The sequence below is a fragment of the Notamacropus eugenii genome, chromosome X (genome assembly GCF_028372415.1).
Source record: "Notamacropus eugenii isolate mMacEug1 chromosome X, mMacEug1.pri_v2, whole genome shotgun sequence".
Taxonomy (NCBI): Eukaryota; Metazoa; Chordata; class Mammalia; order Diprotodontia; family Macropodidae; genus Notamacropus; species Notamacropus eugenii.
The window spans coordinates 57,476,391-57,502,847 of NC_092879.1; the positions used below are offsets into that span (position 1 = coordinate 57,476,391).

General features: G+C 39.5%; 1 protein-coding gene across 2 annotated transcripts in view; it reads right to left on the minus strand.

Moving 5' to 3' along the window:
- The window catches only part of MAP7D3 (MAP7 domain containing 3), a 75,950-nt gene that overhangs the window by 2,311 nt on the left and 47,182 nt on the right, over positions 1 to 26,457 (minus strand). For both annotated transcript variants that reach the window (XM_072626663.1, XM_072626664.1), the window contains exons 10-18: positions 20,715 to 20,842; positions 19,953 to 20,218; positions 15,104 to 15,236; positions 11,118 to 11,262; positions 8,999 to 9,103; positions 7,403 to 7,456; positions 5,386 to 5,491; positions 4,206 to 4,410; positions 2,685 to 2,968 (exon numbers count right to left, since the gene is read on the minus strand). In XM_072626663.1, the coding sequence (XP_072482764.1) occupies positions 2,685 to 2,968; positions 4,206 to 4,410; positions 5,386 to 5,491; positions 7,403 to 7,456; positions 8,999 to 9,103; positions 11,118 to 11,262; positions 15,104 to 15,236; positions 19,953 to 20,218; positions 20,715 to 20,842 (1,426 nt within the window). The remainder of the gene's footprint in view (positions 1 to 2,684; positions 2,969 to 4,205; positions 4,411 to 5,385; positions 5,492 to 7,402; positions 7,457 to 8,998; positions 9,104 to 11,117; positions 11,263 to 15,103; positions 15,237 to 19,952; positions 20,219 to 20,714; positions 20,843 to 26,457) is intronic.

Below are 26,457 nucleotides of genomic sequence, written 5' to 3' on the forward strand. Positions count from 1 at the left end.
CTGACCTCAGACACTTAAAAGATGTGTGACCTGGGATTGCCTCAGTTTCCTCATCTGTAAAATGGTTGTAGGTACTTAAATATTTGTTTCCTTCCTCCCTCCCTTCAAGCAAAAGTGGGATGATTTCATGTTGGGGATATTATATTGGGGGAATTCATTGGGATTGGGAATTCCCAGATGAGACTCTTCCTACCACCTTCTTTGCAACTTCTAATTTCAGAGAGCTACCTGGAAAATTTAAAGGTTAAGTGAACTGACATGGGACCGAGAGCCAGTCAGGGATGGCCTTGAACCCAGATCTTCCTGGCTCTGGGGTGGTTGTCTTTCCATTACACCATATTGTTTCCCAATATAAGGACACTGTCAAGAGGGTTAATGCACCCAGCAGGAGCTCTCAGGTCACTTTTAACACTAAGATGTGCTAAGACTAGAATTTTTCAGATATTCATTTTTTATTGGCCTAAATGAATATATTAAGATTTAATGGGTATACAGCCCCATTAAAAGCTCCAATAAAGAAGCCTTCTTGAAAGACTAAATGATAATAGTTAACCTAGTGTAAAAGTCCTCCCTTTTCATTTGACTACTGGCAGCCCTTAAAAAGCCTCATTATAACGCTGTTGTTGTGGCCCAGGTAGTGAGTACAAAGAACCTTGTATTAGAAGTCGAGTGGCAGGGGGGGTCCTTAATCTTTTTGTATGTCAAAGAGCCCTTTGGCAGTCAGTCTGCTGAAGTCAATGGGCCCCTATGAACCCCTTCTCTGAATTGGGTTCTCAACTAATTGAAGGAAATGCCAAATTTCAGTTAGAGTTTAGTGAAAACAAGAAGTTATTTTTTTCCCTATCCAAATTCATGAATCCCTTCAGATCTACCCATGGACCCTTTCTAAGTCCATGGGCCACTGGTTAAGAACTCCTGCTTTAAAGGTCTATTAGGGGACAGCTAGGCAGTACAGTGGACAGAACACCAGTTATGAGGTCAGGAGGCCCTGAGTTCAAATCCAGCCAGACACTTGACACTTAGTAGCCTGTGTAACCCTGAGCAAATCACTTAACCCTGCTTGCCTTACCAAAAAGAAAAAAAAAGGTCTACCAGCAACCAATGACCCTTGGATGAGCCCATGGGAGCCTTCCCTTATATAAACATACCACACATGATGCTGCCACATTTCACAGTTTTTTAAGCCCCACCATAGCATCATTTGACTGGCTACATATTCTGAACATTCAGCCTTTGTGACTGACCCCTGTTACCTTGTTTTTTCCTAAATTTGGGTGTTCAAAATGCCAATCGTGGGGTACATTTATAATTACATTTTGCTCTACTGTGAATGATGGTACAGTTGGGATCTGGTATATTTGTTTTTAAAATGCAATTGCTATGTTTCTCATGACTTCTCAAGCAGAAGGTGGCTGATCCTCAGTCTGCTAGGGATAGTTATATGGAAGAGTCCTTTGACAATTACTAAAAGGCCACAAGGTACAGGTTGAAAATTGGGCCAAGGAGTTGCTAAGAGTGCACCTGAGTGGTGAAGGAAGGAGGAAAGCACCAAACTATGCAAAGCAAGCAACCCCCTTTTCCAAAACAGCATCATGGCTATTCCAACAAGCACCAGGAACTTGTATGTTAATGAGAACAGATGCTGGAAGGAAAGCTTTGGTCACTGATGGAGCCTCCCCTAGGAGGCAGTGGGTCATAAGGACCTCAGTCTCCTCCACTGTGTACAAACTTACACTTTCCAAAAACCAAACAAATTCATTTTCTATTAGCCTTGTTTTCTTTCATCAAAGAGAAGGCTCCTTGGTTTTCTTTGTTAAAAATCTTTTCCTCTTTTCAAACTTCAGTTTCTTAACTAGACCTATTCACAGAGGTGTTGCTGAAAGAGGATACCCCAAAGACACATTTTCACCATCATTCTTTTGCATTGTGTATTTTAACATTTAACAAATGTTTTCAGTCTCTTTATAGAAGAGAAATCAAGACATTCCCACAAAATCTTAAGAATAATGTTCTGAATGAATTAAAGCAAGCAGCTCACAATCACTGTTCTGTGCTCATTTATAATGTGGAAGCCAGAAAGAACACTGACAGAAGTCAGAGTCCTGGGTTCTATTCCCAGCTTTGCCACCTATTTCCTGTGTGATCTTTGGCAAAAAACCTCAGTTTCCCTATCTGTGAAATGAGAATAATAATCCACATCTCATACAGTTGCTGTGGGAACCAAAGGAGACAATATATGTAAAAGTGCTCTACTTCAAGACCACCGGATTTCATCAGTATGTCCTCTATTGGAGGACACTGGAGATCACGGTCTCACCACAACTTGGCATATTTTCTTTGGAACTTGTGGCTGAAAAGATGATCCCTTTGTGACAAACCTGGTCATTAGCCTCTCTCTGATCTTAGCTGGACTGGTCCTTGGAAAGACAGGTACAAAGTCCATTGCAAGGCCTATGCTTACAGCTTCCCCAGCTTGGTAGGCCCTGCCAGAGCTTGTGCTCCATAGGCACAATCTTGGGGAACTCGGGGTTCCCTTGACATCAGGACTGAGCCACTAAAGGACAACTTTTGTGAAGGTGACCCAATACAAACATAAGCTATCATCATCAATAAAACACACAGAGAGCAATTACATTCGAAAGAGGTAACTCTTAAATTTCTATCCAAAGGAGCCTCTGTGTTACCTGAATTGCTTCCTCTGGGTGTGGCCAAGGAATTCATCACTGCATCCTCCTCAAAGGCTAGCTTGGGACCTGAAGCAAATGTAGCAGCATCACTTGAGTTTTGAATACAGCTTTTGGAAGGAGTGTTGCTGGGATTCAATTTGGTGGCTTTGGCATGAACTCCAAGTTCAATAATCTCCTCGAAAGTCCATGTGTTGGATTTTCCATTCAGGTTTGACATGTGCTCAGTTTCATCAGCACCCAGAATTTCTAAGTTTGGAGTAACCATGTCTTTGGCAGAAAGGCTGGAGAAAGATGTTTTAATTAAATGTCTTGCTTAGTCAAATATCAATACTTTATCTGGAAAAAAACTTTGCCTTCTGATTAACTTTCATTAAGGGCTCTCAACAATAATAATATAAAAATATGAATTTATGGTCCAGTTATGGTCCTCAACTTACAAATAGCAGAAACAATGCAATGGATTATTCCCATGAATATTATAAAGGGGAAGGCTGATTTTTAGACCAACACCCCAAGGCCCATCTAACCCATAATGAAACTGGACCCTTTATAACACAGCTTCTATGGGAAAAAGCAAACTGGAATTTAATTAGTGATGCCACAAAGATATTTCTCCCTTGCCAAAGTCCTAGCACTGACCTGTAGGACTCTAAGGGTTGTGGCAGGGAAGTGGGTGGCAATGACAAATTTCAGCTTATCAAAGGAACAGAGATGGAAGAAGAGGGTATATGGGTTGTAGCTAGGCCTGGGAGCTCCAAAGACTTCTGGGAGTGTTGCTCTGTAGCAAAGGAGGCAGATAGAGATTTCTGTGGGGCATGGCAATTCCTCAGTAACTAGTCCCAGTAGAGGTTGTGACAGGGGTAGGAGGAGTGAAGGTTCTGAGGCTGTGAGGACTATTGGTTCCAATTCCCACAGCCTCAGTGGCCAGTCACTAACTCTGGTGAAGGGATAAGTAGACTACTGTCTGTTTTATCTGACTAGAGTAACAGGCATAGAATTGTATTCTACAGAACTATTGTTAATTAGATATTCTGAAATCAGAGTGATCAGATCTAACTAGTGTAACTCTAACTACAAATAGGGAAAAAAATGTTTCACAACAAACCTCCAGTTTATACACTATAGACTTTAAGAGCTATGCTAGACCCTGGGGATCGAAGGCAAAGAGAAGTTATGTTTTCCCTGTTTCTGAAGGGCAGGAAAAGAAGTAAAGACTCTATCCCAAACAGAAGCTTCCAGAGAAGGATATTTGAGCAAAGAACTACTCAAAATCCTGAGCTTTCAGAACTATGTCTTCAGAGAACTACAAAGTGTTGTTGCGGTGAATTCTCTGCCATTCCCACTGTCTGTGGTAGCTGAAGGCTTTGCAGAAACTCCCCATAAGCAGCACTTGCTAATTTACCATTGTCAAGACCTCTCCCCCCTTTTAAAAATAAATTCAAAGAAGTTAATTAATAATTATGTAGAAAACATCCCATCCCACCTCCACCAAAACCGTATACCATAAAGCTAACTAACCTAGGGTCTATCATCAGAGTCATCTGCAGATCATCTCTATTTCCTGGCTCTGTGGCCATCTCATCACCATTGGTAACAAGTCCTTCAGCCTGGTCTTGGGCTGCAGCTTCAGCTTGTTCTGTATAAGCCAGTTTGGGAAATGTCTTAGCACTAAGTCCTCCTAGGGTCTTGACATTCTCAGGCGAGTCAATCTCAGTGACCTTGGCTGTGAAGAAAAAAAGATGAACAACGTATCATCTGAGTTTCAAGATCAACTATTATAAAACATAATATAACATAATATAATAAAATCTATGAGGTAAAATGAGGAAGCTAAAGCTATGCTTAGGGGCAGCAGTACTGCTCCAGGGCATGCTCTTTAGGTATGTGAGCGGTACACTAGGCAGAAGAGGGTTACTATGAACTGTCCTCAAGAACCAAAACAAAATGGGGTGCCAATTACAAACATTGCCTTTTTGATCCCACCCCCCAAAAGACACCTCTGACACACCTGCCCATTTTCTCCCTGCTGCATGGAATGTGGGAAAAGACTGAATTCAACTACATCCCTTTATACCAAGGGCTCTTAACATGAGGTCCACAGACACACAAAACATCTGTAGATTTCAGGGGATCCATGAACTTCAGGGGCAAAAATTGCATCTTTTCACTAACCCCTAAAAGAAATCTCGAATTTCTTTAGGTTATAAATTTTGAATACAACATAATTCCCAAAAGGGCTTCACTAGACTGCCAAAGAGGTCCAGGACACAGAAGGCAAAGAACCTCTGCTTTTCTTCCATGAGATCGCAGACCCTGAACACTTCCATGGTGAACTGGTTTGTGATCACAGAGAAAGAACATGAAAAGGGGCCAGTCTTGATATAACCCCTCCCCTTGTCCTCTGGGTAGCATATACTCAATTTGTCAAACCTTACAAATATTAATTTCATATCCTATCAGCCATGAAAGGATTTACATGCTGTAAAATCCTATGAGCTCACTTTTAACTTATTAAATCATTTCAAAGTCAGTCAGCTTCTGTTTTCTCATCTGTAAAATGGGAGGTAATAACACCTCTGCTGCCAACTACCTCACAGTAGAGGAAAGTGCTTCACAATCCTTAAAGCTCTTTCTGAACAGGAGTTAGGATGATTACGATCATCCCCCAGCATCCTAAATGATTATTACAGGAGCTAACCTGTAAATGGTGGCATGCCCAGTGGGTCCGCTATTTCCAAACTTCCTTCATCTGCTTCATCAGCAGCATCCCCATCGATAGCCTCATTCTTAGACTTCTCTTCACTCTGTAACCAAGCAACACAAGACTGGGCTCAGGAACGCCTTGCTATTTAGTGTTCACCTTCCTAAGGTAACTGGGTATTTTCTTCATTTGAAGTCCAATCACCTATGAGTTGAAGAAGGCAGGATGTGGCCCACTGAATGAGTCCCAAGAGAGCAGGCATGATGGTAGTGGCTGGACTTAGGTGATAGTTTCGGTCTGGATAAGCAACCCCGGAATTTTAGGCTTGGTCACAAGTAGGGGGAATAACCCAGTAAAGGGATGTACATCGAGACACTAGCCAGGTACTTTTCCATGGCAAAAGGGCAGATGCCTCTGTCCTAAAGAAAAACACCTGGTACTCAGTTTCTCTAGGAGGTAGCACTTTCTGTCTGCAATTATACTTGGGTATTGCTTTTCAGAAATAGGCTGGTGTAATTTGTTTCAGTTTTCATATTGGTGACCATATTTATGAATCAGAAATGGAAAAACATACATAAACTTCCATACATCACAAAAAGAGACTTCCAAGTAGAAGAACAGGCAATTCTGAAGGCCACTGCAAGGCTCTATCACTTTGTAATGTGGCCACTATCATCACAACTTCATTCATTCAGAATGCCAGCATGGTGCAATGGAAAGAAATGCCACAGAATCAAGAGGCTGAGATGTGACTCTCAGCTTTGTGAGACTGGGCAAGTCAATTCTCTGAGTCTCAGTTTCCTTATCTGTAAGATGGTGATGGTGAGATCAGAGGATTCAGAGCTCAATTCCAAGCCAGATCAGCTGACTCCAAAGCCAGTGGTACTTTCCATACCACAATATCTCAGAGGCACTTCTATCAGAGTTGTGTGTGTTCATCCTTCATTGCTGAAGAAGACTATGCCATCAGAGAAATGATGACATGACTTGCACTTGACTTTGAGTGAGGGAGGGCTGTGCAGGTTACCAGCCTCACTTCTTCTCCAGAGCCATCTGAATCCAGTGACCAGATATTCATCAGGATGACTGGAGATGACCCAGGATGAGACAATTGGAGTGAAGTGACTTGCCCAAGGTCACACAGTGTTAAGTGTCTGAAGTGAGATTTGAACTCAGATCCTCCTGACTCTTGCACTGGTGCTCTATCCACTGCACCATCTAGCTGCCCCAGTATCAGAGTTAAGTAAGCAGGGGAAGGAATAAAAAGGTGAACCTCGAGTACGTTTTCACTCTGCTATTTAAAAGCAGTACTGATACAGTTTTCATATGGCAAGACAGCTAAAACTCTAGGGCTGGAGTTCTTAAGTGGAGATCAATGACCTTTATCTTTTTTAATATTCTGATACCTACATTATAATATCATTGGTTTCCTTTGCAATCTCATGTTTTGAACTTGATGCATCTATAAACACGTTTCTGAGAAGGGGCCCATCAGCAGGCATCAGCAGCCTGACTGCCAAAGGGACCCGGGATCCAAGAAAGGTTCAGATGACCTGTTTGATTCAGCTTAATTCAATAAGCATTTGGTGAGCACTTATTAGGTGCGAGGCATTGGAAATATAAAGACAGAATTAAGATGTTCCTTGCTTATAAAAAGCTTAACCCTACTGGGGAGAAGCAACATGCACACGGATAAGAAAATGTCAAACAAATACAAAATTATTCTGGGGAGGGGAGTGGCAATACGAACCACTTGGAGAAGCTGGAAAATTCTCTTGTAGGAGGCAGTCAAGGTGAGGAAAGAGAGCATTTGAGGTGTGTGGGACAAGCAGCCCAAAGATGGGAGACAGAGTTCATGGATGGGACATAACAAGTAGGTCAAGTTCACCTGAATATGGGGCATGTTAATGTGTAATCTGGCCCAGCTGATTGAGAGATAAGAAGATAAAGAGAAACAGGAACAGCCCCACACACACACACACCCCCACCCCCAGCCCCCGCCCAACAAGCTTACCTGCTCCGAATTCTGTTCTACCTTTCGGGTTCTTTTCATAATTTCTTCAATTCTCTATTAGAAGAAAAAAAAATATAACCATACATCTCTAAAACAGAACTATAAAACAGCTGTAAAAATGAATTGGTAAAACTGAAACAGGAGGTTGTTAAATTTATCATTTTTGGCAAGCTGTTTCATCGTCCTCTTCTGTGAAATTAATTCAAATGACCTAAGAAGCTGGAACCCTGATTTCCTTCTTTACTGTTCTGATTGTACAGCACTCTGAATGCCAGTCAATTTGTTTCTCATTTTGATTTAGCAAATCAAATGATAAATTTCACACATAATTTTTGCAGAACAGAAAGATCATCATTTAGCATAAGTAAAGATTATTGCCAATAAATAAGAAGTGATATTTTTGAAGTAGTCTCAAATTATCTCACCAGCTAAGACGTGCATATTAACAATAACAGAGAATATTTACACAGGGTGTACTGGAAGTTTTAGTGCAGCTTTAAGCTTAAGTAGCTTACAACTGCAGTAAGACCTGTGGGACACCCGGGAGAGTGCTTTAAAGTTTGCAAAGCATTTCAGCTATATAATGCCTTTTGATTAATTTTCACAATAACCTATTATTGTGAAATAATAGATAATAAATTTATTTAGAAATAATAATAATATAAATATAAATAATATATAAATTTATATATATAAAGTATTTATATATATAATATATATAAATATATAAAATATATAAATATAAATAAATAATAATATAAATAGAAATAATACATAATAAATGAATGAATGAATGAATGAATAGGTAACCCCATTTTAAAGACAGGGAAATTGAGGCTGACCTGTTTGGGTCGCAAAGCTAAGAAGCATCTGAGGCAAGATTTGAACTCATGTCTTTCTGATTCTAAGTCTGGCACCTAGATGCCTCTTTAAATTTAGAGGATGCTTTCTCATGTCAGGCACTGTGGTGTAAGAAACTTTACTAACAGACACAGAAATCACCAAGGAAATCCAGGAATGCATTCTAGGACTTGGATTCTTTTGGCGTGACACAGCCTCCTTCCCCTCCAAGATGACGCTGATTGTGGCCCCCTACTTTCTCAGCCTGCACAGGGTGCTCACTCAGTTGCCTCAGGACACAGAGGCCAAGGGAGAGGCTGTGGTTCAAGGATTACTCTCCTCATCCTCAGGGGACCAGACCTTGAAACCCCTTGGAATACAGGGCCCAAGACCTGGCTGCCCATAAAAAACCCATACCTAAGCCATTATAACTGCTTTCTCGTCAGCTGTTATCAAAACTGCCCTTGCATCAAGTGCTAAGTTTCCTTGTTTCTTTCCATGGCCAAGCCCCTTTTATAAAAAGGGGCTTTATTTCCAGAGGACTCTATTACTGGAGGTACCACTATAATGACTCCCCCTTCACCAACTGCACAGTCAGCTACCAATATTCTACCTAGTGCAGAGGAGGAGGAAGGGAAGAGAGGAGGATCTCCTCCCATGGAGGGCCATCTCATCAAGAAAGTGAGAAGAGCAAGGCCATGGCATTTGCCTGCTGGCCCCAGCAATGATTGTTCCACAAAAACACTTTGCCCTGACCTTTTTCCTCTCCAGACGCTCCTGCACACTCTGCTCCATGATCCTTTCCCGCTCTCGCCTCTGCCTCGCAGCTTCCTCCTGGGCTTTGGCCTCAGCTTCCTCCTTCTATAATAAGCAGGAAAACAGCATCAAAGACACACCATGCAGTTTAACTAAATGCAGCAGAAGAGGCGTTCTGGAATCTGGTCACTTGACGATTTTGGTGACTACAGAATTACTGTACAAGAGCACAACATTTGATAAAATAATGCTATGGAGAGCAGATGGTTCCATAGGAACAATGTAGATCCTACATATGTAATATAACAGCTGTAAGCAGACTGACACTTGGGGAAGTTGATGCTGCTGGAACAAAAGCCCAAAGTCATACTGTCAACCATCAAACTAGTACCTTGGGTGACAGAGAAGTCAAATGACTTCTCATTTCAAGTAGGTTTCAAGAAATTAAGAATGGACATTGGTCACGATATATCAACGATAATATGGCAAAATAACATTGGTTGGGATACTGTTGGGCAAAGAGTGCTTGTGTATCACACACAGATCAAGATCACCAATTCTATAAAACATGAGAGTATGATAAAATGTGACTAATCTTAAAATTTTACAACTGAATACAGTTGAATCTTTCTCTGACTCCAAATGGTACCTCAGGCACTTGTAGGATACTAGGGTCATCATTAAGAACATCAGTTATCACAGCATTGTAAGTGTGGAGTTATAGAAGAGTTTGGGTTATTAGAACTCTGGATAAATCAACTTTTATTGTACTTACTGTAAAACTGGAAAATCTTTCTTATTACACCAATACAACAGATTTATAGAAAATCTGAGCTCTCCATTAATACGGTAAATCAGAGCCAAAATTACTAAATCTCTCAGAAGTGTTTAAAAGGCTCTCAGTGTGAATGTCACTTCTACAACACAGCTAATTCCATTTTGCAAGGTTTAAGACTAAGAAGAGAAAGGTATGAAGTGGATTGTTGGGCATAAAAGTTCTCTAAGAGCCCAGTGCCAGACAGGGGAATTAGGCTGGCCCATTATAAGTTCATAATGTTTATGCTGCATTCTAGCCAAACTAGAATACTCTCCATTCCCTAAATATGGCCTCGAATTCCTTGCCTTTGTGTCTTTGCTCCTTGTTCTGGGCAACTCCCATCTCCACCTCTTTCCCTCTTACCATCACACCTTCTCTTCTAAGTTGCAGGTCTAATGCCACCTCCTAGTACTTTATGCTCCTTTTAGACACATCTTTCTATTTATCTGTGTGTGCAGATGGCCTTATAGCCTGCCTGCTTGATTGGAAGCTCAAGAGTAGGGAGAGTAACTTAGCTAGCTCTGCTTTGCCCCTGGTGCTCAGGACAGTGCAATAGATTGTACATATGTTATTTGTTGAATGAACTTCGACTAGACCTTTGCCGCTGGCTTTGTACTCTAAACTATGAGACTATGATTTGGAAATGTTCTTTTCCTCTTTATTTAAAACCCTACTCTTTCATCTTGTCCCATCTCTGCTTTGAAAATGATCTTCTCTCTTACTTAAATGAAATGAGAAGGCTGCCTCAGCGATCTTCTCAATTCCCATCTCGTCCAACCCGTAAAGCCCCAGTCTTCTCCTACTGGCCAGATCACACTACTCAACACTTAGAGTTTATCCCACACATTTTGGTTCTTTATTACATTGTCTTGCATTCTTCTCTAGTTGTCTAAGTGTCCTGTCTCTCCAACAAGATTATGAGCTCAAGAAAAGAGGCTATTTCCTTCCTTCTTTCAACAAACACTTACTTCTTTATAATACATGTCTTCATAAGCACTTAATTTCATGGGTCTGAGACAGTAACTATTATAATTAAAGAATACTTGGAGAAACAGATGATTTCAGTTTTCTCTTTCAGTCTGGTGCTCAGATCAGGTCCCAGGCACAACTAGTGTGAGACAACTTCCAAATAGGGCTTAATTTTTAAGGCTCCTGGGTAATGTAAGTATAAAATAACCTAAGCACATGCTCCATTGAAAATACAAAGTACTAGGTAAGACATGCACTACACAGAGTAGACAGCAGGATCCCTAGGAAGTACACATGACTATTGTTATCTCGTAGTCAGAGAGTTCAGCACACCTGCTGCTGGAGTTCTTGGGCCCTGCTCTCTTCCGGCTTCTGTGGCTGTTCTTCCAGTGACCTTGTTTCCTCAAGTCGACAGAGCTCGGCTTCCCTTTCTGCCTTGTCTTCAGTGGCTTTCTTTTCAATATTCTCTTTTACTTTCCTAGTTATAGAAACAAAAAATTTACAGATTCACTAATCTTGAAATGGCTTTTGTTGGCATTACCTTGTCCTAAAATACAGCTCCAGACGTGTGTTTTTAAAAACATAGTCAAAAGCCTCAACTACAGGATCACTCTCTACATTTCCCACACTTTCCTATAATTGCCATTAGGATCACAAACACTCCTCCCTCCACTGCCCCGCCGACCCTTTTACCTCACTGGAGTTGATGTCAAAAGATCTGATTTGAATCCAGACCTTGAGGCCTCATAATGAAAATGTCGTTGGCAGACCATGGATGACAGCATTTGTACTAACAGGGTATAGTTGGGAGAAGTACATGAGAATATATGCGAAAATATATATCTAAGTTATTATTTTCCCTATGTTCCTAATAAACAAAATTTATGCCTGTGCCTATGGTTGAGTCGTTTCAATCATGTCCAACTTTCTGTGACCCCATCTGGAGTTTTCTACACAAGAATACTAGAGTGGTTAGCCATTTCCTTCTCCAACTCACCTTCTAGCTGAGGAAACTGAGGCAAATATGGATAAGTGACTTGCCCAGGGTCACACAGCTATTAAGTGTCTAAGGCTGGATTTGAATTTAGGTCCTAACTCCAGGACCAGTGCTCTGAGCCACCTAGCTGCCCCTACATAGCGTGTTAAAATTTACAAAGCACTTAACATAAAGTATCTCATTTGAGCCCCATAACAACCTTATGAGGTAGGTGCTACAGTTTTTATCCCTACTGTACAAAAGAGGCAACTAAGGCTCAGAAAGTTTAAGTGACTTGTCTATGGTCACACAGCTAACAAGTGTCAGAGACTGGATTTGAATCCAGATCTTCCTCTGTTTATTAACCTATTCTATTCTGGGCATCCTCTCAGATATTACTATCCACTAATTTAAATTATAAACAATCCTAAGCAATGTTATGCATATTCTCATCTCTGTCCCTTTGCTTATGAAGATGCCCTCCCCTTCTTCCTTCATACCTAGCCTTCCAAATATAGCTCAAATCCCTACTCCACTCAGAAGGTATTGATTTCTCTCTACAGTTCCTACAATCACACCACACAATTTAACATAATTATACTTTTCTGTGAAGTCCAATAATTGTTTCTTGTAAATCTTATCCACTCAACAAGATTTTAACCCCCCTGAAGGCAAAGATTGTCTCATATGCTCTAACCTTGCTAGGTACACAGTAGCCAAGCAAGTTGATGCACTTTTAGGCTACCTTAAGGAAGTTCTAGCACCCAGGACTAGGGAGGTAACAGTCTTTCCGTACTCTGACCTGGGCAAACCTCTATTGGAATATCAAGGTCAGTTTGGGATGCCACATTTTAGGAGAGATGCTGACTCAAGGAGTCTTCTAAGTTGCAAAGAGGGAAAGATACACAGATGGCTGGAACTGAATACTTCTGATGTAATATTCATACATAGAGCATATATAGAAAGTTAAAGTACTAACACATCCAATGTCCAGAATGACCAAGATCAGTACCTACTTCCTACAACTTCACAATTATAGGCTTGAGTAAATGGAAATGAAAAGGTAACCCTGGAAGGCTAGAATATATAGGTCCTAAAAACAGAGAGGGGTATAGAGCAACATCTTACACCATATACCGAGATAAGATCAAAATGGGTTTCAACATAAAGAGTGAGCAGATAGCATGTAAGCAAAGTAGAAGGGCAAGGAATAGTTTAGCTGACAGATCTGTGGAGAAGTAAAGAATTTATGACCAAACAAGAGACAAAGAGCATTACAAGATGTAAAATGGATAATTTTGATTATATTAAACTTAAAAAGTTTTGCACAAACAAAACCAATACAAGCAAGATTAAAAAGGAGAGTAGAAAGCTGGGGAACAATTTGTACATCATATGTCTCTGATAAAGGCCTCATTTCTCAAAGATTTAGAGAACTCAGTCAAATTTATAAGAATTCAAGTCATTCTCCAATTGCTAAATGGTCAAGGGAAATGAACAGGCAGTTTTTAGATAAAGAAATCAAAGCTCTTTATGGTCATAAGAAAAAATGCTCTAAACCACTATTAATTAGAGAGATCCAAATAAAACAACTCTGAAGTACCACTTCACACCTATCAGATTGGATAATATGACAGAAAAGGAAAATGAGAAATGCTGGAGAGGATACAGGAAAATTGGGACACTGTTAGCGGAGTTGTGAACTGATCCAACCATTTTGGAAAGCAATTTGGAACTATGCCCAAAAAGCAATCAAGCTGTGCATACCCTTTGATAGAGCAATATTACTACTAGGTCTGTATTCCAAAGGGATCATAAATAAAGGGACAAAGACCTACATGGACAAAAATACTTGGACACAACTGAACAACAATAAGTTCTTGAGTGAAAGACACAAAGAATCCATCACTGGGCCTACACTCAAAGCTTTCCTAGCTTGGTGCAGCCTTTGCAAATCCAGAGGTCACTTTCATACGACAGTGAAGTACCAGAGGGAGACTGTAGTGGAGGTTCAATACTATGTAATTTTGACTAATAATAAGTTATAATATAGTTTATATTTTACTTCTACTCAGTTAAAGGTTTTTTTCTAATGAAGAAATCTTCTCAGTGCTCTGAAAAGCATAAAAGAGGGATTTTATTTTATTTTAGGGAATGCTAAAAGTGGAGCCTGAAAAGCTGAAGGCAAGCCCTCAATACAGTTACATCTTGGAGTTAAGAGACAGAGGGCTACGGAGTGCAAAACTTAGGGCAAAGATGTCTGAGAGGCCAGGGTATTTAGGTCAAGAAATGGTGGATGAAGTGAACTGCTAAGAGAAAATTTTCTAGAAGTAGTGCTTCCTGTGGGAGGAGTTGAAGCCAGCTTACTCATGAGATTCAGATATCCCCTAGATATCAAGAGGAAGCAGACAGCTTCAATATTAAGTAAACTATAATCTTGAAAAAACTGTAATGTTACACAAGAGTCCTACTGAAATAAAGGTTGTTAGTAGTGTAATAGCAAATTACATGACAAGTGCGAAGAGAAGGGAGACGAGTCTAGTGGAGTCTAAAAAGGAAGAGTTGGAAAATACCAATGTCAGTGGGAGAGTTGGGATGGCCAGGCACCAGTATTTTGGTTGTGTGACAGAACCTCTTAAGATGGAGAAAGGAGATCTGGCTACCATAGCTTTAAGGTCATTCAGCAATCTTTACTCTGATTCTGCCTTCACCAAACAATCTTCTAATATAATGTCAGACAGATGTGTCAACGCTAGGAAGGGGGTACCTAGACCAGGTAATGAACAAATGACACTTTTATCCCAGGACAAAGTAGCCTTGTGTTAGTTAAGTTGCTGTATGCCCCTTTTCCCAGGTCATGATTTCCCTAGATAAAAAGGCTGCTCAGATTCCACTGAAAGACCAGAGGCTGGTGACAACATCAAGGCAGAACATCCATGAGGCCCAACTTGACCAGGCAAGGCTTTCCTATCAATTTGTAATCATTTTAATAATATTCAGTTTATACATTTTCCCCACTATGTGCATGAGATTGAGACAATAGCCATTTGCTACTAGGGATGCCATTCCCTAGTCCAGTCCAGGACAGCTGAAAGACCTTTTGGTGTTTTAAATGCCAATATACCCTCTGGGGAAATATTGGTGTGGGCAGGAGGAGACTATAGGGAGTTCTTTTTCATGCATTCCCAAGTGACTTTCAAATGACTCATTGAGAGTTTCCATCATCACTGCCTAAAATTTTTTAAAGAGGGAATGAGCTTTTTAAAGTTTTGAATATTTGCACCTGCAATCAAAATAAAAGTCAGCCACATCTGCAATGCAGAAGAGACTGTCTGAGTCTTACCTTTCCTCTCCTTTTTGAGATCTTTCCCATTCTTCTCGATCTCTTAGTTCCCGAGCAAGCTGCCGTTTCCCTGTCAAAATTTTAGCAGCTTCTTCAGCACTTGTGGTCCCTGGTCCAGTTTTACTACTGGGCTCTATTTTGAACAAAAGTTTAAATGATCCAATTGGATTAGAAGGAAGTACAAACCCAAATTAAGAGACTATATACAAATGAAAGCATTAAAGACTCAAAAATACTTGCAAGAGTAGGAATCACGATTCATTGTACCTGTTCTTGAATCAAAACAAAACGATCCAAATGCCAGTGTCAATTTTTAACAACTTGTTCCAAAGTCTAATTCATCCCTAATAAAAACAGCTACTTTGAGATAACTGCATAGGAATAAGCTCAAGGTGAAAAGAAAAAATACTTTAACAAGGCAGAACAATATGCTAGAGCACAGAAGGATGGAATTTAGACTCAGAGAGCCTAGATTTGAATCTTAGCACCTTGTGGCAATGGGCTAGTTATTTCTCTTCTTTGGCCTTCAGTTTCCTCATCTGTAAATGAGAAGTTTGGCCTCTAAACCTCTGCCAGCTCTGAATGTAAGAGATGGACAATGGCTGGCATGTAGTCAGCATGGTCTGGAAATGACCAGAACCCCAACAAGTCAACAAGACCAGAGGCTGCATTAAGAGAGGCCTACTGTCTGTTAGAAGAGAGGGTCACGGTCCCAGTCAGACCATCGGGGGAGTATTATGTTTAGACATTTGAAGAAGGACATTGAAAAGCTGGGACGATGACCTAGATAGTGAGAGGGCTAAACACCATACCCTAAGAGGATTGGTTGAAAGAACTAAAGAAGGTTTAGCTTCTTAGCTAGAAAAGAGAAGACTTAGAGAGAACATGATCACTGTCTTCACATATTTCAAGGGCTGTCAGGTAAAACAGGGATGATGCTTGCTTTGCCTGGCTCCAGAAGAAAGAACTTGGCTCAGTGAGTAGAAACTGCAAAGAAGCAGATTTGGGCTCAAACTTCCTGCCAATGAAAAAGAACCCAAAGTGCTCCAAAGTGGAACTGGCTGCCCCACCAACAAAGCTGTTCAAGTTACTGGTGGGCATGCCTGGAGAGGATTCAGGGCCAAATGGTTTCAGGCCCCTTCCAACTATGAAATTTGGGGATTCTGAAGATAAAGTAATAAAAAGTCCTAAGATAGCAATCCTGTCATGTCTAGTAGGCTTTATTAATCTTTTTTGTTCCTAGATCAACATTTTCTTCTCGGAGCAACAGCACTAATCAAACTCCAGGGAATTCTACACAGTAGGAACCAATCACACTCCAGCTTATTATTGTCGTCATGACTGCCTCAGGATCCCAGAAGATGGCCACAGTCAGCCACCTCCACACTGTGTGCTGCAGCTCCCTGAGGTTATTTCCCAGAATTGGTAATTTGCTTTTCCAAGAAGTACCAGGCCCAAAGTTAAAAACAACAGAAGAGTTATGCAGCAGTACTGCATCCGGACCTAGGTGATAAATCATAAAACTTTGTACTCTGTTCTACCTCGGAAACTATACAAAAAGTCCAAAATAACGATGATGATGATGATGATGATGATGATGATGATGATGATGATGATGATGACGACAACGACAGAACACTGGAATGGGAGTCAGGAGACCTATGTTCAAATCCATGGAGAAACATCTACAAGCTGTGAGACTGTGGGAAATCTGCTTAATTTCTCAGAGCCTCAGTTTCCTCATCTTCAAAAATGGGAATAATTAAAGCCTGTATTACTTAGATTATGGGGCTATTGTTAGGAGAATGTTTTGCAAACTTTCAAGTGCCACAAAAATGTGAATTACTTTTCCTGAGTAAATAGGACTAAAAGAGAAACACGTTGATGATATTACACACTGAATTTGGCTTAATATTTCAAATCTTCCCAAAGCTTATGAAGTGATAATATTTAACTAAGCTGCATGCTTGAAATGACTAACTTAAGCTGTAGAGTACAAATGATGAGCCATACGCCTATTTTCTCAGTAAAGAGGTGGACTACAGGAGCAGAATGGTGTATGTACTGATGGACACTGTCATTTTCTTGGCTAATTTTAACTTGTTTTCTTTGTTATAAGGGGAGGGTTTAATTAAGGGGTTGGGGAGTATATAAAGAAACTACTGGCATAAGCTAGTTTACCTATATGTTTAGTGGATTAACATTTTCTCCTTATCTTTAGAAAATAGATGTTTCCTTTAATCAAATTCAACCAAGATCCTTTTTTTTTCTTATGACATGTCAGGACTTAGGAATCAGCTAACATTATGAGTCATCAGAAAAATGTAAAATGGAAGAAATTCTGATTTAACAGAAAGAAGAAAACAGAAATCTGCTGTCAGGGTCAATTAAATAGAAAACGTGACAAAATGTTAATTATCTGATGTGGGGTAAAAAAAAAAAGCAGAAAATGCAAGCAGTCAGAATAATGTGACAGAGTTTTAAAGTCGCTGGAAGGCCAATTTCAACAAAAATTTACATTTTCATCCAAACAAAAAAATCATTCTACCCAAAAATTGCTCTGTAGGTTTTATGGTTCATTCAATTCAAAATTAAATAGCACATTGCATCTTTAATCACATATTTTTCTCTTTCTGCAGAGCTTTTTTTGCCACGAAGAAAGAGGCAGTGGTTCATGTGGGCAAAAGCTTCTATTGCAGCTGCAACTGCCCACAGAGAATTCTGAATGTTGGCAGCTGGCAGCCAGGAGCATAATCACCTCTTTAGTTGAGATTTTGAAGGTTTAATCCTAGAATTTATAGTTGGAATCACCTAAGCAAGACCCATCATTTCACAGAGAAGGAAACTGAGGCCTAGACAGAAGTGACTTGCTTAAGGTCAGATTATCTAAGCAGTGCCAAGACTAGAACCCAGGTGTCCTGATTCTTCAGTGAAGCTCTTTACATTACACTCTGCTACTTCCCTAACAGTACCTACCACCCTAAAGATCTAAGTATCTAAGACCCTGTCACATGCACCATCTAAAATATGACCAAATGGCTAACTTCCACCAAAGGATACAGTTCTATTTTGTTATAGGGTCTCCTTGGGGCTATACCTATAGAAAGTAGGTTATTACTGGGAGGTGAGGAAAAAAAAAAACACAGGTAATCTTTTAGACCCTAAGCATAAGGGCAAGAAAGAAAGTCTACCCTTTATGTAATGAAGCAAAGAATATTTTAGAGGGGAAAAGAAGGACCCAATGAAGAAGGATCATGTCCTCTTCCACGAAAAAAAGTGAAAATGCAATCTGGAAGTCACTAGAATTCAATACCTTAATTTCTCAGATGAGAAAATCAAAGAAAAGGAAAGGTGAGATGTCTGGTTGGGGGTCTGATGCAGAAAAATTTCACCTAGGGTAGAGTTCTTAACCTGGAGTTTGTGAACTTTTTTTTGATATGCTAAGAATCATATTTCAATATCATTGCTTCCTTTTCATTTAGCCTCTCAGTCTCAGTTTCTTCACCTATAGAATAGGAATAGTTATATCTACCTCAAAGGGTTGTTATGAGGATCAAATGAGATAACTATGTAAAATATTTTTCAAACCTTAAAGTGTTATATAAAATGCTGTTATTTATAATTTGATGTATTTTATTTTATGCATTTAAAAACACTTTGTAAAACTTAAGGTGGCCATGCATGGTAGAGTGCATCTGTAGTCCCTTCTGCCAGGGAGGTTAAGACTGGCAGATCTCTGAGTCAATCACACGCCTACACTAAATCCAGCATCACTATGGGGACCCTATGGGCACAAGGGAGGGATAAACTGGCCCAAGTTGGAAATGGAGCAAGTCAAAACACTCATGTTGATCAGTGAGAGAAACAGACCTATGAGTCGGAACTTCCAGCCTGGGCAAAATAGGCTTAAAACAAAGAAACCCAAAGTGCTCCATAAATGCTGATATTGCTGTCATTATTAATAATAAAAAGAATCACAGCCAAGCCCATTAATAATACTAATGATACAAAAATGGGAAAGGGTCCCACGTGTACAAAAATATTTATAGCAACTCTCTTTGTGGTGGCCACAAACTGGAAATTGAGGGGATGTCCATCCAATGGGGAATGGCTGAACAAGTTGTGGTATATGAATGTCATGGAATACTATTGTGCTATAAGAAATGATGAACAGAAAGACTTCAGAGCGACCTGGAAGGACTTTATATGAACTGATGCTGAGTGAAAGGAGCAGAACCAGAAGAACTTTGTACACAGCAAAAACCACAGTGTGCCAGGAATTTTTCTGGCGGATTTAGTCCTTCACAGCAAAGCAAGGACCTAAAAAATTCCCAATGGACCCTTGAGGCAAAATGCCTTCCACATCCAGTGAAAGAACTATGGAAGTGGATCACAGAATGAAGCAGACCATTTTCTTTTGTATTGTGTTTTGTTTTATGGTTTCTCCCACTCATTTTAATTCTTTTATGCAACATGCCTATGGTGAAAATGCATTTAACAGGAATGTAGGTGTAGAACCTATATAAGATTGTATGCCATCTCAGGAAGGGAGGGGGAAGGTAAAGGGGAAGAAGGGAGAGGGACGGGAAAAAAAATCTAAGATACATGGAAATGATTGTGGAACAATGAAAACAAAACAATTTAAAAAATAATAATAATACTAATGATAAACCATAATCTATGGAGAGTTATAAGAGCAAATTCTTTTTAAAACTCAAGTTGGCATAAAGGAAATGCCATTCTAGGTACCCATCTTCTACTGAGTCCCTGGAATTCAATTAACTATTTCCAAAACAAGATTTTTTAACTGGATTCTTACCACAAGAAACTTTCAATAGGATCATCATACCTTCTTTGGTCTTTCCAGCAATAGCTACCCTTTCTTTCTCTGAAGCCGGTGATGTTCGGTGTTCTTGTCTTCTGTCTTCTTCACATACGTCCTTTGGTTTGCTATCTGTTTCGGGTATTCTACTTTTTTTGGTAATATTTGTAACAGTGGGTGTGATCAAAGGGCGCTGAATAGGTTTAAAAGCTGGTTTTAAAACACAGGTGGGAGATGATGGCTGCTGTTTTAATGAAATAGGTGAAGGTGGGCGACTTCTCTGAGTTGGTCTGCTGAGGAAAAAGAAAGAGTACGGTTTTTTAAAAAAAGAAATGTATGCTAATGTATATGAAAGCACTTCAAAAAGCATAAAGCACTATGCAAACATGAGGTGGTATTATCGTTACTAAGTGATTCTGAATATGGGCCAGAAGTTTCTCCCAAATATGGCTTGAGTATGACCTGAACATGGTATTTAATTGGTATTATTTTTAGTGCATACTTCTATATAGTTTCCTTTCAAAAGGACATCATTTTAGGAAGGGCATCCCATGTTCAGATTAACAGAGTAAAATCTGCAAGTTTTCATAGACTAATTAAAAAACAAACAAAAAACATTCAACTCAGTGGCTTCTAAGGTTCCTTCTAACTCTGAGATCCTGAAATACCACCTTTTAAAATGGAGTGAACTTATGCTACTGTACATTCTGTTTTACACAAATTCTAACACAGAGAAATTAATTTATTTTGGCAAATGTGGCATGGAACAACTTCAGATTAGCTGCTTACTTCAATGTAGAGGGAGATGGAGGACGCTTAACATTAGCAGGGGAAGGTGATCTCTTACGGGCAGATAGAGATGGTGATGGAGCTCGCCTTGCAGCACGAGATGTTGCATACTTGTCCACCTCTGACTTCTAAGAGTATGAACAAAATGAGGAGACTCTAAAATTTATGGCTAAACTTTAATATTAAAAATAATTCTACTTAAGAACAACTTAAATTGCTAGTGGCTGTGGCTAGACCATGCCAACATGATAAAAATGACAATAATACCAAAGTCAATTTACACCTTTGATGCTGCACCAATCAAATTACAAAGGGGATGCTTCAAACAACTTGATAAAGTAGTAACAAAATTAATTTGGAAAAATGAAAGATCTAGAACATAAAAGGGAAATGATGAAAACAGGTTAAGGACAAAGAGAGAAAAGCACTTCTAGACTTCAAACTACATTAAAAGCAGCAGTCATCGAAACCATCTGGTATTGGTTAAGAAAGAGAGGTAGACTGATGGAACACATCAGACAAGGGAGAATCAGAAACAAGGGAACTCAATAACCCAGTACTCGATAAACCAGAAAATATAATACTTAGGAGAAAACTCCCTACATAATAAAACTGTTGGGAAAACTGGAAAACAGTTTGGCAGAAATTAGGCTTAGACCAACATCTTATACCACTTTCCATAATATGTTCTACATGGATATACCCCCTTATATTAAAGATCATACTATTAAAAAATTAGAAGAGACACTGATCGTATACCTCTCATAGCTACAGTTCATGATATATTCTTAATCAAACAAGGGAAAGGGACAATTGCAAAAAGATAAAAATGGGAACTGATTACATTAGTGCACATAGGATAAGAAGAGAAACAGTCAAATGAAAAAATAATCTGCCTGAGATTTCCAAAATGCATTAAAAATGAACAAATATACATAAGATAAGACTAAGAGCCATTCTCCAATAGATAAAGTGGTCAAAGGATATCAACAAATAGTTCTCAAAAGAAGAATTGCAAAATGTTCACAACCATATGAAAGAAGCTCCAAATCAACTGTAATAAGCAAAATACAAAACAACCCTGAGGTTTTACCTCATATATTCTGCAAATTGGCAAAGATGACAAAAAATGGCAATATGCAAAGTTGGAGAGACTGTGCAATGATAAGTACATTGATGCATTGTTGGTGGAGAGATGAATTGGTACAGCCATTTTGGAAAGCAATTTGCTTGCAATCATGCAAATAAAGTGACTAAAATGTCCATACCCTTTGACCCAGAGACTCCATTCTGAGCTCATACCCCAAGGAAGCCAATGATAACAAACAAGTCCCCATATACACCAAAATATTTGTAGTAGGCTTTTTTGTGACAGCAAAGAATTGGAAACAAAGCAAATAAATCTTCCCCCATCAATGAGGGAATGGACAAACAACTGAAACGGAGTATTAGTGTACTGGAAGAAATGATAAATGTGACATGTACAGAGAAGCATGGGAAAATCTGTATGAAGTGATATAGAGTGAAGTGAGCAGAGCAAGAAACAATACATGTAATGACTTCAACAAAGCAAATGTTAAGAAATACACACACAAACCCCCAAGTGAAGGAAGCAAAATTACGAATATCAAGCATAATATCAATGAAGAGATATGATGAGAGGATACTCCCAACCCTCCCCTTTGTGGATTTTTGGATTTCTCAATGCATTGATAAGGTGTGATAATTTTTCTCACCTCTTTTTCTTTCTAAAAAAAATACTATTTACCTCTGGGGGGTGGAGCCAAGATGATGGAATTGAAAGATGGATCAGCTCCAGCTCTCCCCCACCCATAGCCCATAAAATATGTGCAAAAGAATGACTCCAAACAAATTCTAGAGCAGAAAAAGCCACAAAATGACAGTGAAAGAGATTTCCAGCCCAAGATAGCCTGGAAGGCCAACAGGAAAGGTCTATCGTACTGGGCTCAGAGTGGAGCAGAGCACAGACTTGGCTGCATGGCATGGCAGGGACAAGACTGGAGCAGGCTTCAGGGGGTAGAATCACAGGTACCAGCTGTGGTTCCCAGATTTCTCAACCCACAAATGCCAAAGATAGCTTCAAAGGTCAGCAAGAAAGCTCTTTCACCTGGCTGAGAAGGGAGTAGGGTCCAGGACGAGGGCTGCAGTAGCTGCTGCAGCAGCTGTGTCCATTTTTGGAGCTCTCAGCAAGGATAAAAACCCTGGGGGAATTCAGCGGCCAATGTGGGTCTCAGTCCCAAGTCCTGGGGTGAGGAGGAATACTGGTGTGGTACAGCTGATGGAGACTGTGGAAAGGGAATGCTACTCATAGATCTTGGGCAGAAAAGACCAGACCAGAGTGAGTAAACTCCTTTCCTTTGACTGTGCCATCTTGGAGAAAGTGAGAACCTGTTTACAGATTCCTAAAGCATAACCTCCACTTGACAAAGGACTCAAAAGTCAAATAACTGGCTGGGAAATGCCTAAAAAGGGGGAAAAATAAGACTACTGAAAGTTACTTTCTTGGTGAACAGGTATTTTCTTCCATCCTTTCTGATGAGGAGGAACAATGCATACCATCAGAGGAAGACCTAAAAGTCAAGGTTTCTGCATCCAAAACTTCCAAAATAAATATGCAATGGTCTCAGGCCATGGAAGAGCTCAAAAAGGATTTTGAAAATCAAGTAGAACAGGTGGAAGAAAAATTGGGAAGAGAAATGAGAGTGATGTAAGAAAATCATGAAAAGTGAGTCAACAGCTTGCTGAAGGAGACCCAAAAAAATGCTGAAGAAAATAACACCTTGAAAAATAGGCTAACTCAAATGGCAAAAGAGGTTCAAAAAGCCAATGAGGAGAAGAATGCTTTCAAAAGCATCAAAAGCATTCAAAAGAAAATAGTTCTTTAAAAATTAGAATGGAACAAATGGAAGCTAATGACTTTATGAGAAACCAAGAAATTACAAAACAAAACCAAAAGAAGGGAAAAATGGAAGAGAATGTGAAAAATCTCATTGGAAAATCAACTGACCTGGAAAATAGATCCAGGAGAGACAATTTAAAAATTATGGGACTACCTGAAAGCCATGATCAAAAGAAGAGCCTAGACATCATCTTTCATGAAATTATCAAGGAAAATTGCCCTGATATTCTAGAACCAGAGGGCAAAATAAGTATTCAAGGAATCCACAGAACACCACCTGAAAAAGATCCAAAAAGAGAAACTCCTAGGAATATTGTAGACCAATTCCAGAGTTCCCAGGTCAAGGAGAAAATACTGCAAACAGCTAGAAAGAAACAATTTGAGTACTGTGAAAATACAATCAGGATAACACAAGATCTAGCAACTTCTACATTAAGAGATCAAAGGGCTTGGAATAGGATATTCCAGGACTCAAAGGAACTAGGATTAAAACCAAGAATCACCTACCCAGCAAAACTGAGTGTAATACTTCAGGGGAAAAAATGGTCATGAAATAGAGGACTTTCAAGCGTTTCTGATGAAAAAAACAGAGCTGAATAGAAAATCTGACTTTCAAACATAAGAATCAAGAGAAGCATGAAAAGGTAAACAGGAAAAAAATCACAAGGGACTTACTAATGTTGAACTGTTTATATTCCTACATGGGAAGATAATATTTGTAACTCTTGAAACTTTTCTCAGAATCTGGATAGTTGGAGGGATTATACATGCATACATACATACAGAGAGAGAGAGAGAGAGAGAGAGAGAGCACAGGGTGAGCTGAATAGGAAGGGATCATATCTAAAAATAAAATTAAGGGGTGAGAGAAGAATATATTGGAAGGAGAAAGGGAGAAATGGAATGGGATAAATTATCTCTCATAAAAGAGGCAAGAAAAGTTTTTTCAATAGAGGGGAAAAGGGGGGAGGTGAGAGGAAAAAGTGAAGTTTACTCTCATCACATTTGGCTCAAGGAAAGAATAACATGCACACTCAATTTGGTATGAAAATCTATCTTACACTACAGGAAAGTAGGGGAGAAGGGGTTAAGCTGGGTAGGGGGGATGATGGAGGGGAGGGCAAATGGAAGGAGGGAGCAATCAGAAGTAAACACTTTTGGGGAGAGACAAGGTCAAAAGAGAGAGCAGAAGAAATGGGGGACAGGATAGGATGGAGGGAAATATAGTTAGTCTTACACAACATGACTACTATGGAAGTCATTGGCAAAACTACACATATATTGCCTATACTGATTGCTTTCCTTCTCAGTTAGGGATAGGTGTGGAGAGAAGAAGGAAGAGAAGTTGGAACTCAAAGTCTTAGGAACGAATGTTGAGAAATGTTTTTGCACACAGGTAATGGGGTACAAAAATTTATCTCGCCCTCTAAGACAAGAGAGAAGATGGGGATAAGGGAAGGGAGAGGGGTTAAAAGGGGTAATCAGAATGCTCAAAATTTTGGGGTGGGGGGAGAGGAGAGATGGGGAGAAAATTCAGAACTCAAAATTTTGTGGAAATGAATGTTGAAAACTATGAATAAATAAATAAATAAACATTAAAAAGAAAAGTCAAAAAATTAGAATGGAGCATATGGAAGCTAATGACTTTATGAGAAACCAAGAAATTACAAAACCAAAAGAATAAAAAAATAGAAGACAATGTGAAATATCTCACTGGAAAAACAACTGACTTAGAAAATAGATTCAGGAGAGATAATTTAAAAATTATTGGTCTACCTGAAAACCATGATTAAAAAAAGAGCCTAGACATCATCTTCCAAGAAATTATCAAGGAAAACTGCCCTGGTGTTCTAGAACCAGAGGGTAAAATAGAAATGAAAAGAATTCATCCACCCCCTCCTGAAAAAGATCCCAAAAGGAAAATTCCTAGAAATATTGCAGCCAAATTCAAGAGTTCCCAAGTCAAGGATAAAATATTACAAGCAGCCAGAAAGAAATCATTCAAGTATTGTGGAAATACAATCAGGATGACACAGGATTTAGCAGCTTCTATACTAAGTGATCGAAGGGCTAGGAATATTATATTCCAGAGGTCAAAGGAGATAGGATTAAAACCAAGAATCACTTACTCAGCAAAACTGAGTATCATACTTCTGGGGAAAAATGGAAATTCAATGAAATAGAGGACTTCCAAGCATTCTTGAAAAGACCAGAGCTATTCTAAATCACTATTGATTAGAGAGATGCAAATCAAAATAACTCTGAAGTACCACATCATACCTATCAGACTGGCTAAAATAAAACAGGAAGATAATAAATGTTGGAGAAGATGTGGGAGAGCTGGAACACTAATTCATTGTTGATGGAGCTGTGAGCTGATCCAACCATTCTGGAGAGCAATTTGGAACTATGCCCGAAGGGCTACAAAAATGTGCATACCCTTTGACCCAGCAATACTGCTTCTAGGACTGTATCCCAAACAGATCATAAAAATGGGAAAGGGTCCCACATGTACAAAAATATTTATAGCAGCACTCTTTGTGGTGGTCAAAAACTGGAAATTGAGAGGATGTCCATCCAGTGGGGAATGGCTGAACAAGTTGTGGTATATGAATGTCATGGAATGCTATTGTACTATAAGAAATGATGAACAGGAAGACTTCAGAAAGACCTGGAAAGACTTATATGAACTGATGCTGACTGAAAGGAGCAGAACCAGGAGAACTTTGTACACAGCAACAACCACAGTGTGTGAGGACTTTTTCTGGCAGACTTAGTACTTCATTGCAATGCAAGGACTTAAATAATTCCCAATGGACTTTT